The sequence below is a fragment of the Scyliorhinus canicula genome, chromosome 9 (genome assembly GCF_902713615.1).
Source record: "Scyliorhinus canicula chromosome 9, sScyCan1.1, whole genome shotgun sequence".
NCBI lineage: Eukaryota > Metazoa > Chordata > Chondrichthyes > Carcharhiniformes > Scyliorhinidae > Scyliorhinus > Scyliorhinus canicula.
In genome coordinates, this window is record NC_052154.1 from 162,050,857 (window position 1) to 162,063,024 (window position 12,168).

Consider the following 12,168-nt stretch of genomic DNA (forward strand, 5'->3'; position numbering starts at 1 on the left):
CTCCTGATCGCTGTTCTGTTTGGTGATGATAGAAATTGGGTTTGATGGGCGGCATGGTGGCGCAGTGGTTAGCACTGGTGCCTACAGTGCTGAAGAGCCAGGTTCAATTCCGGCCCCGTGTGGAGTTTGCGTGGGTCTCACCCCCACAACTCAAAGATGTGCAGGTTAAGTGGATTGGCCATGCTAATTTGTCCCTTGCACTGGGGTGAGTACAGTAAGAAGTCTTACAACACCAGGTTAAAGTCCAACAGGTTTGTTTCGAATCACTAGCTTTCGGAGCACTGCTGAGGAAGGAGCAGTGCTCCGAAATCTAGTGTTTGAAACAAACCTGTTGGACTTTAACCTGGTGTTGTAAGACTTCTCACTGTCCATACAGAGAGTGATGCGAGGCCGGGATCGAACCCAGGTCCTCAGTGTCATAGGCAGCAGTGCTAACCACTGTGCCACCCTACAGCAAGTGAGTTGATGTCCATGGAACCATAGTCCAGCATGAACCAACACCTTGGCATCAAAGGGGAAAAAATAATGACCTAAAAACGAAAACGCTGAACAAACTGAATATATTTGTTACACTTGGTAGCCATTTTTAAGAATAGACATCTGTGTCTTTACCTTGGCTTGACATGTTAACTTCAGTTTGCCTGTTGCTGAGAACCCTCCCACCAGTAGAAAATCTATCCACGAAACTGTGAACGGTTTCCAAACTCACCAGGAAGAGATAGACTGCATAAATGCACAATTCCCAGCAAACATGCAGTGTGCTAACAGGGTGACGGGATTTAAGTACGTAGTTTATATAATGCTGTCTATTCTTTGCACAGAGGGGGTCTGAAAGTATGGGAGATTTTAACACAAGAAATGGAAGACAAAACACTTTCAACAAGATTCTTCCACTCCTTACACAAAAAGGAAAACAATGTAGCCTGAGGGCCTTTTATGTGATGATGTGAAATTGGTAGAGATTAATAGGTTAAGGGAGACCATTGTGGGAGTCTGTGAGCACACGTACACTATCACTGCTATATAATCCTTGTCAAAATGCATTTGTTCTGTGTGTGATCAGAGCTCTTGTTGTCTTTAGCAGGTTCAGGGTCACATGCCTCCACTCATGATCCCAATATTTCCACACGACCAACGGACATTGGCAGCGGCTGCGGCAGCTCAGCAGGGGTTCCTTTTCCCCCCAGGGATAACATACAAACCAGGTAAGCTTTTTAAACAATGAATCCCTTGACATCATGGAAAGAAAATCATTTTATTGGGCAGTTATTGTCAGATTATTGCTCAAAATGTTGATGGTTTGACTGGTATGGGAAATTAGCTTATAACAGACCTTGAAAACAGTACAGTTTGTTTAATTTTCTCTCCTTATTCCTTATACCTCATCTCCCAAGAAAGGCAAATCATCCTGTAATATTGTTCCATTGAGTTTTGGTGATGTTTCTTTATATGTCACCCGATGCCATCAGGCTAGCACAATATTCCTTTCCTAACAAACCATTTTCTCACTAAACGTGGTTGCGTGGTTCTTTTTGGTGCCCTCTCCCTGGTCTGCCACACGTCCAGTGAAAGATCTTTGAATTAAGTATTTGACCTGGATAAACCTGGTCTCGACCTGTGTTTCAAATTTACAAGGAGCCTAATTGGAGCAGATGAGGCCTAAAACTGCTCCTTCCCTCAGGTGGCAAGATGAACTATGAGGGTAAACTAAAAAGTATTATAAAAACAGACAGCAAGAGCTTCTTTAAATATATAGAAAGACCAAAGTGAACATCGGCCCCTTAGAGAATGGGACTGAGGAAATAATAATGGGAAAACCAGGAAATGGCAGAGGAGTAAAACAAATACTTTGCGTAAGTTTTCAAAGTGGAAGACACAAATAACAGTCCAAAAATAAATAATCAAGGGGGGAAGGAAATAAATACAATAACAATCGCAAGGGAAATAGTACCAGGGAAACTAATGAGGCTGAAGGCCGATACGTCTCCTGGACTTGATGGCTTGCATCCCAGGACATTAAAGGAAGTAGCTACAGAGATAGTGGATGCACAGGTAGTAATCTTCCAAGAATCCTCTAATTCTGGAAAAGTCCCAGAGGATTGGAAAATTGTCAATGTAACATGTTTATTCAGAAATGGAGGGAGACAAAAGGCAAGTAACTGTAGACAAATTTGCTTAACACTGTCATTGGGAAAATGTTAGAGTCCATTATAAAGGATATAATAGCATTTAGAATTACAAAATACCTACGGCGCTGAGGACCCAGGTTCGAATCACGGCCTTGGGTCACTGTCCATGTGGAGTTTGCACATTCTCCCCGCGTCTGCACAACCCAAAGGTGAGCAGGGTAGGTGAATTGGCCGCACTAAATTGCCCCTTAATTGGAAAAAATAATTGGGTACTGTAAATTTATTTAAAAAAAGAATTGCAAAATATATTCAAGCCGAGTCAGCATGGCTTCATCACGGGGAAATCGTGGCAGACAAATTTATTTGGATTCTTTGAGATGGTAGCACACAGGATAGATGAAGCGGAATGAGTAGATGGGTTTCCAAAAAGCTTTTGATATGGTACCACATAAAAGGAAACTTAAAAGGGAAGAGCCCATGGAGTTGGGGTTAGTTTTCAGCAAGGATAGAGGATTGGTTAACTGATAGACGCCAGAGACTTGGGATAAGAGAAGCATTTTCAATATGGCAATTTGTAACTAATGGAGTGTCACAGGGATCCGTGCTGGGACCAAAATTAATTTTCAATACATATTAATGACCTGGACGAGGGAAGTGAATGCACTATTGCCAAGCGTGTGGATTACACAAAAATAGATGGAAAGACAAGTGGTGAGGATAATGCAAAAAGTCTACAGATGGATATGGACAGGTTAGGTGAATGGGCAAAAACTTGGCAGATGGAATATCATGTATGAAAATGTGAAGTTATGTACTTGAAATTTTTTTTTTTTAGAGTACCCAATTATTTTTTTTCCAATTAAGGGGCAATTTAGCGTGGCCAAGCCACCTAACCTACACATCTTTTGGTTATGGGGATGAAATCCACACAGACATGGGGAGAATGTGCAAACTCCACACGGACAGTGACCCGGGGCAGAGATTAAACCCAGGACCTCAGTGCCGCACTCCCAGTGATAACCACTGTGCCGCATGCCGCCCCTGAAGTTGTGTACTTTGGCAGGAAGAATAAAAGAGCTGAATAGTATTTAAATGGAGACAGACTGCAGAAAACTGCAGCACATAAGAATTTGGGGGTCCTCATGTGTAAACCACAGAAAGCTAGCATGCAAGTTCAGCAGGTAATCGGGAAGGCAAATGGAATGCTAGCATTTATTTCAAAGTAAATAGAGTATAAAAAGAGGGAAGTCCTGCTAAAACTATATAAGCCACTAGTTAGACCACACCTGGAATATTGCAAACAGTTTTGATCCACTTATCAAGGAGCTGGTATTGGAGGTTGTCCAGAGAAGGTTCACTCGGTTGATCCTGTGTATAGAGGGATTTACTTATGAAGAGAGTTTGAGTAGATTGGGCCTATACATTGGAGTTTAGATGAATGAGAGGTACCCAATTCCTTTTTTTCCAATTAAGGGGCAATTTAGCGTGTTCCATCCACCTACCTTGCACATCTTTGGGTTGTGGGGGGCGAAACACACGCAAACACGGGGAGAATGTGCAAACTCCACACGGACAGTGACCCAGAGCCGGGATCGAACCTGGGACCTCAGCGGCGTGAGACTGCAGTGCTATCACTGCCCTACCGTGCTGCCCTAGATGAATGAGAGGTGGCCTTATTGAGACATATAGGATTCTCAGAGGGCTTGACAGGGTAGATGCTAAGAGACTGTTTCCATTTGTGGGACAGCCTAGAACCGGAGGGAAAAACTTCGGAGAAAGAGGTCTCCCACAAGACAGAGATGAGGAGGAGTTTCTTCTCTCAGAGGGCAAAGAATGTGTGGAATTCCTTACCTCAGAGCTGTAGAGACTGGGTCGTTAAGTATAATCAAGGCTGAGATAGACAGATTTTTAATCAGTAATTGCATCATGTTTATATATTTTTAAAATGTTTCCTATTAAGGGGCAATTTAACGTGGACAATCCACCTACCCTGCACATCTTTGGGTTGTGAGGGTGAGACCCATGCAGACACGGGCAGAATGTACAAACTCCACACAGCCAGTGACCCAGCGCCGTGAGGCAGCAGTGCTAACCACTGATGAGTACACAAAGCTGATTGTTGATGGCAATGCGGTGTATATGGACTTGCAAAAGGTGTTTGTTATAGACATGCGAGCAAAATTGAGGCTCAGGGAATGAAAGGGACAGTGGCAGCTTGGATACAAATTGACTGAGTCACAGGAAAAAGAGGATAATGGTTAATTGTTGTTTTTCAGACTGAAATAAAGTATACAGGTTGTTTCCACAGGAATCCATACTAAGCCCACTGCTTTTCTTAATGTAGGTTAATGACCTAGATTTGGGGATGCAGGACACAATTTCAAAATCTGTAGATGTCACAAAATGTATTGTGCACTGAGGAGAATAGTGATAAAATTCAAGAGGGCATAAGCAGGGTGCTAAAATGTGTGGATATCTTGGCAGATTAAATTTAATGTCAAAAAATGTGTACATTTTCATAGGAAGGATAAGGAGAGGTAATATAGAATAAAGGATACAATTATGAAGAGTGGGGCCTGGGGCTTTATCTGCACAAATCATTGAAACAGATAGGGCAGCTTGAGTAAGGGTTATAAAGGTATAAGGGATTTGGGGTTTTATTAACTGGGACATGGAGTACTAAAGCAAGAAAAGTATGATGAACCTTCATAAAACTGTAGTTCAGCCTCAACTGAAATTGGTGTGTCCCATTCTGGGCACTTTAAGAAGGATGTGAAGTTTTAGAGAGGTTGCAAAATACATTTATGGGAATTGTTCCCTGGATGAGGGATGTCAGTTATGTGGTTAGATTGGAGAAGTTTGCATTGTTCTCCATAGAGAACAGAAGGTTGAGAGGAGATTTGATAGAGCTGTTCAAAATTATGAGGGGTCAAGTCAGAATAGATAGAGGGTGGGATTCTCTGACCCCTGCACCGGGTCAGAGAATCGCCAGGGGGGAGCGTGAATCCCGCCCCGCCGCTCCGACGGCGGCTACCGAATTCTCCGGCGCCGGTTTTCGGGCGGGCGCGGGGTTCACGCTGCGCCGTTTGGGAGCTGTTGGCAGCGGCCTCCTTGGCAATTCTCCGAGCCCCGATGGGCCGAGCGGCCGCCCATTTTTGGCCAGTCCTGCCAGCGTGAAATGGACGTGGTCCATCATGGCAGGACCTGCCTGGTAGGCCGTCTACCAGAGTCTTTGGGGGGGCGCGGGAGGATCCGGCCCCAGGGGGGGGCCCCATGGTGGCCTGGCCCGCGATCGGAGCCCACCGATCTGCGGGCGAGCCTGTGCCGTGGAGGCACTCTTTCCCTCCGCGCCGGCCTCTGTAGGGCTCCGCCATGGCCGGAGCGGAGAAGAAATCCCCTGCGCATGCGCAAGAACACGTCGGCGATTCTGCGTTTGCGCCAGAACACGCCAGTAGTTCTGCGCATGCGGCAACTCATGACTGCCCTTCAGCGGCAGTTGGCGCAGCGCCAACCCCTCCGGTGCCGGCCTAGCCCCCGGAAGTATGGAGGATTCTGCAACTTCCGGGCAGCCGACGCCAGAGCGGTTCGCGCCGCTCTTGGCACCGGCGTCAGGCCATCCGGCCACCTGCGGGAGAATCGTGCCCAGAGAGTAACTTTTCCCGTTGGTGGAAGAGGACATTGATATAATAACAAAAGAACCAGCTGCAAAGTGAGGAAAAGCTTTACTGTGCAGTGAGCAAAAATCTGGAAGCCCTACCTGAGAGTGTGGCGGAAGCAAATGTTCTGGAGGCTTGCAACTGGGAATTGGATAAGCACTTGAAAAGAATATTTTGCAGGACTATGGGCAAAGGGAGGTGTGTTGTGACTAACTGAGTTGCTCTCGCAGAGAGTCGGCATGGACATAACCAACCAGATGCATTGATTCCTTGTGTGCTGTAAGTAAATTATGATTTTATGGAAAGAAAATCCTGCCAGTAGTTCTGAAGTACTGGTGAGCAACTAGCTAACTTGCCGACAAAATATAGGAACACAATGGTGCTCATTCTGATTTCAAAAGGTGCAGAAAATTGAAGAGTTTTTCTTATTCACAAATTGTTCTGTAAACAGGGGGTGGGCACAATGGTGCAGTGGTTAGCATTGCAGCCTCAAGGAGCTTAGGACCCGGGTTCGATCCCAGCCCCGGGTCACTGTCTGTGTGGAGTTTGTACATTCTCCCTGTGTTTGTGTAGGTCTCATCCCCACAACTTTAAAAAAAGGGCAGGATAGGTGGATTGGCCATGCTAAATTGCAACTGAATTTTTAAAAAATAACATTGTTCTGCAAATAGTTTGCTGAACAATATCAGAAGTTAAATAGATGTAGTATCTCCTAATGTAACATCATGCTATTCCTGAAGTGTGGATCTCTCAATCTCTGCTGCCCATATCTCATAGCATCCCATTCTCCCATCACCGCTGTGCTTGCTTATCTATATTAGCTCTCAGCTTCCCAACACCTGTAATTGAAAATTCTCATAGAAATCGTAGAATCCCTGCAGTGCAGAAAGAGGCCATTTGGCCGTCCAGTTTGCACCGACCCCCTGAAACCGTAACCCAGTAACCCCACCTAACCTTCTGGACAGTAAGGGCAATTAAGCATGCCCAATCCACCTAACCTGCACACCTTTGGACTGTAAGGGGAAACCGGAGCCCCCGGAGGAAAGCCACGGAGACACGGGGAGAATGTGCAAACTCCACCCAGGAAGTCACCCGAGGCCGGAATTGAACCCGAGCCCCTGGCCCGGTGAGGCCGCAGTGCTAACCACTGTGCCTTTTGTTTAATACCCTTCATGGACTTACCATTAATTATCCTTTAACCTGCTTCAGCTCCAGAACCTTGTGATAAATCAGTGTTCCTACGATTCTGACTTCTTATGGTTTCCTCACTCCCCCGAAACTCCGTTGGCAACTCTGCTTTCTCCTGATAGAGCTTGTGAATGGCAAGTCCCTTTCTAAACTATGCTTCCTCTCCTCTTTAGAATCCATCACTTTGACCAATATTTTAACCGTTTCATCTGCTGTCTCCTTCTTTGGTTCATTGTTTTATGTTTGATTATGCCTCTGTGAAGCACCAGAGAATGTTTTCTATGTTAAAGGGACTATATAAATGGAAGCTATTGCTGTAGTCTAATTGTCGTTCAAAAATATTTAATATTTAATTGAAATATTTTTTGGGTACTGGGTGGTAAATCATGTTTGCACAGAAACTGGGTGGTAAAGATCACTGGTCAGCTATGTCTGAATTTGAAGGGGGGCACAGTGGCGCAGTGGTTAGCACTGCTGCTTCAAGGCGCTGAAGACCTAGGTTCGATCCCAGCCCCAGATCACTGTCCGTGTGGACATAGAGAACATAGAAAGATACAGCACAGAAAAGGCCCTTCGGCCCACGATGTTGTGCCGAACTTTTGTCCTAGATTAAGAACAAATTAATCTACACCCCATCATTCTACCATAATCCATGTACCTATCCAATAGCCGCTTGAAGGTTCCTAATGTTTCCGACTGTACTACTTCCACAAGCAGTGCATTCCATGCCCCCACTACTCTCTGGGTAAAGAACCTACTTCTGACACCCCCCCCCCCCCCATATCTTCCACCATTCACCTTAAATTTATATCCCCTTGTAATGGTTTGTTCCACCCGGGGAAATTCCAGCCATTGTTATTTTGTGTGTCTGTTTTGTGACTATTGTTCAGAATATGCTCGCAGGTTGAATTCCCTGAAAATGAACATCAGCTCTGCTGAGTGCACAATTAGTAAATCCATGGTTGAACTAAGGCATACTGGGGTTCTTGATAAATTTGTGAAATGGGTAAAAAAAAAATGGCCTCAAATGTCCCTACAGGTCCTACCCCACCTACTTTTGCTTGCCAGACCAAAAAAACACTTCAGAATTGATGGAAACTTGGGAAAATATAAATATTCCACTGCTCTTTCACGACAAAATGTAATACATTTACGTGCAATAATTTAAAAAAATTAAATATCATAAGTAAATTATTTATTCATGCCAGAAACAAAAGTATAAACATTTTCACCTAATAAACACTAATGCTACGAGAGAACATGTTTATTTGAAACATTCTAATATGTGTTATAAAATTATCGTAATAATTTTCTTCTGATAAACTAATACTTAGCTCACAAAAATTTTAATCAAACTAAATCAACAGTAACATAAATCTTGCTGATGAAACTACATTTAAAAAAAAAAATTCCAATTAAGGGCAATTTAGTGTGGCCAATCCACCTACCCTGCACATCTTTAAATTGTTTGGGCGAAACCCACGCAAACACGGGGAGAATGTGCAAACTCCACACGGGCAGTGACCCGGGGCCGGGATTGAACCTGGGTCCTCGGCGCCGTGAGGCTGCAGTGCTAGCCGCTGTGCCGCACGCACTTACAAAGCTACACTGATGTTGCTCCCAAATAGGATGGCTTGTGCCACACAGGATGTGTCTGGTTGTATGGTGTCACATGAGTGAACAGTGGCCTGTTCTTTCGTATGGCTTTTGAGATGGCACAGCATAAGAACATAAGAACATAAGAAATAGGAGCAGGAGTAGGCCATCTGGCCCCTCGAGCCTGCTCCGCCATTCAATGAGATCATGGCTGATCTTTTGTGGACTCAGCTCCACTTTCCGGCCCGAACACCATAACCCTTAATCCCTTTATTCTTCAAAAAACTATCTAAATACTACAAAAAAGCATATAAATGATTTGCATTTTGGACCAGCCCACAGTCCACTTGGCGAACCCTTGTGACCACTTGTGGTCCATGGACCATACTTAGCGAACCATGAAGACCATGGTTGGATTACTGATATAGTTTTGACATCAATCTATAGAAGAAACACCGCGATAATAGAATGATTGCACCATTAAAGTATCGCCTGGTACCAGGCAATCCAAAGGCGAAGAAATAATTGAAAATTGAACAGAGGAGATGATGGTATCATTTGATAGGCCTGTTTAAAATTATGAAGGGATTCAACAGAGCACATGGAAACTGCTGTTTCCAGTCAGTGAGGGGTCCTGATGAAGGAACATAAATATAAGAGACTGAGGAATGAGAGAGGAGAAACACCTTTGCAGTACGGGAAGGTTGTGGAATATACTGCCACAGTCAATAAATAAAATAAGGAAGATGCTAATATTTAATAATCAGTTAGATTGAAGGAAAGGAGAATAAGGGGATTTTAAATTTGGCCTGACTGCTCATGTTAAATCTAAGTATCAAGCAAACTGATTGGGTCAAATGGCCTTTTCTGTGTTCACCTCCATGCAATGCAGACCAGCAGGATTCAAGTTGAGATTCCTGCTTTGTACTGAACTAGGCAATGTCCGTAGTAGTGCACTGGAGGAGCTTAACATCCAGTGTTGGCTGTGCCCGGCAAGTTGATTTATGACATTTGGCTGGACCTTTGGACTCAGCTTGTCCAGCAGCTGTAAAGAAAGAAAGCACTGTGGCTCTCCACCTCTTCAAACTCTTCAATGCAGCAATGCTTAAGCAGGTCACCAGGGACATGTCGGCAGGTATTAGCATTAGGTTCTGTTCAGGGAAGATCTTCAATTTCTCCATTGAGGTCACAGATACAGGAATTAGACAGCCTCGGTATGCAAATGACTGCGGCCAAGCTGCCCACAACAAGGAATAGATCCAGACCATGGCAAACAAATTCTAAACTGCTGCCAAAAACCTTGGGCTCCAAATTAGTGTCCCCAAGTCCGAGCTTATGTTTTAGCCAGCCCAGTAAAGCACCAGACCTCACCTTTGATAGAAACAGTCTCATGGTTGTAGAGGAAGCCTTATTCCTGGACAGGGTGCTCTCTAGGGATGCCAGTCTTGATAAAGATATCAGTGCATGCATTCGGATAGCAACTCGATGATCATGGGATGGATTCTCTGCCTCCCGCCACTCGTAGCGGGGTTCCCAATCCGATGGAGAATCAAGAGTTAAACGGAAAATGATGCCGATCCCATTCCGTTGCTCTGGTCCCCTGCCAGCAGCAAGATACCTGCCCCGTGCCAGTGTGAGGATGCAAATGAGTCGTTTGAACCCATTTGCAACCAATTAACAATCCACGAGCCTGATTCTCATTGCCCTCATGATGTCCCAACCCTCTCAGATGGGTTTTATGGGACATGCATTGGTGCAAGTATTTGCAAGTGCGAATTTAATACAGTGGACCCCTTGGTGGGTCAAGGGGGCAAGTATTTTATGTTGGTGCAAACAAAGTTCATCGGAGGGTCCCCCTACAATGAACATCCTGCCCACCCCAGTCAGTTCCCAATCTCAGAGACTCACCCCCCCAGTATCAGAAATCCCCCACCTGAGATACCCCCATCTCAGAGACACCCACTTCCAATCAGCCACCCCTGCTGAGAAACTAAAGAGCAGACAGAAACCGTGAAAAATCACTGCTTTTGCACAAACTAGCCCCTTATTACACGAGGTGCCTCAAATAAAATGTTGAAAACAGCAGCGTTACTGTGATATGGGGGGGGGTCTTATGAGGGACTTTTGATGTGGGGGTCTCAGTTGGAGGTCTTATGGTGGGGGGGGATGGGCTCGGATCACCCTCATGTCTGCGTGCTGTAGGGGAGGAGGGGGGAATGACCTGTAATTCCTGTGGTGGTGATGGGGGAGAATGCCCCTACTCTTCAGCAGGGGCTGGGAGGCGGCAGGGGGGGAGCAGGACTTGCATTGGGGGGGGGGGGGGGAAGGTCGGCCCACGGATGGAACTCAGCATGGGATGCCAGCTCAAAATGGCAGCCCAAAAGCAGGATTCCGCAAGTTCCCCGCCATGCATATACTTGCATGGTGAGGAAGAGTGAATCGCTCCTGGTTGGCGCTTGTCATGTCAGCGCAGACCAGGAACGATTCTACTCCAGCGGGAGAACTCAGGTGTCCCCCAACACCTGAGGTCTGGCATGATACTTGGATGGCAGTATGAAATCACAAACAACCAGATCTTACAACATGCTGAGCCCAGTAGCATGGAGAGCCCTGACTCTCTTCATACTTTAGCTTCTCCCTGGCTTCTGAAAGTGGCTGGGACTTTTAAACATTATCTGGTTCACGGCAGCAGGTGGCGTTAAAAGAGGGGCACGGATGGCATCGCTTCCCCTGATGCTGCTACACTGTACAGGAGGTGATACGCTGCACATTTCTTTTAGCCAGCTCAAGTCGGACGATTGAGCAAGAAATGTGCAGCTCCCGACTAAGTTACGTGAAAAGGAGTGGAGCGGCAATGCAACTGCGATTGCCACTCCTCGGAGATTCGGGCCTAGAGTGTGTGAGCACAACCGACCACAACCATGGGCTGCCAATCTGTACTGTTCCAACGCTGCTGCAATCTGTATTCTGCCATTCGTACAGCATGTTTAGCTCTCTCTTAACATTTTTTTCCATGTCTTAATTATTTTTATCTCTGGTTTGGCATGTCACTTGAAGTTAAACCACATTGTGGGCAGGCAGCTTAAGGACGCAGACACATTATTAACGCAACAACTTTCAGATTTGAATCATGTGAGTGCCTGTTTATGAAAAAAAAATAAACGATAGTGAATATCGAAACTTGAGAATATTAAATGAGTACGAAGGCAATTAGTTTTACTTTATAAATTCTGCTGAGCAACTTATCGTTCTGAAGTCCCAGTGGTGGTTAATAACTCACCCCGTGAAGTAGTCGTTCTTCTGTTGTGATTATAGACAGGTTACAAGAGTTTGGAACAGGTTGGAGATTAGGAAGATTTAAATCCTCTAAATTGTGAAACATAAATATTTCCAATTTGTTTGCAAGAGCAGACTATTCTGCATGTAGTGCTTCAACTTTACAAAGCAGGGTAGACTAACCCGAGAGCAAAACTCGCAAATCCTCTTTATTTATTTTCTATTCATTCTTCCTGCACCCTTTTCATGTACTATTCATCTTATCTATCTGTCCTTTGCCGTTTCTCTATTCTCATTCCTTTTTTCACCCTTCCTTTTCTCCA

The 12,168-nt window shown here is 45.0% G+C and overlaps 1 protein-coding gene across 1 annotated transcript in view; it reads left to right on the forward strand.

The window, feature by feature from the left end:
* The window catches only part of sox6 (SRY-box transcription factor 6), a 757,998-nt gene that overhangs the window by 592,639 nt on the left and 153,191 nt on the right, over positions 1–12,168 (forward strand). Inside the window, 1 exon segment of the mRNA XM_038808084.1 lies at positions 1,085–1,205. Within this exon segment, the coding sequence (XP_038664012.1) occupies positions 1,085–1,205 (121 nt within the window).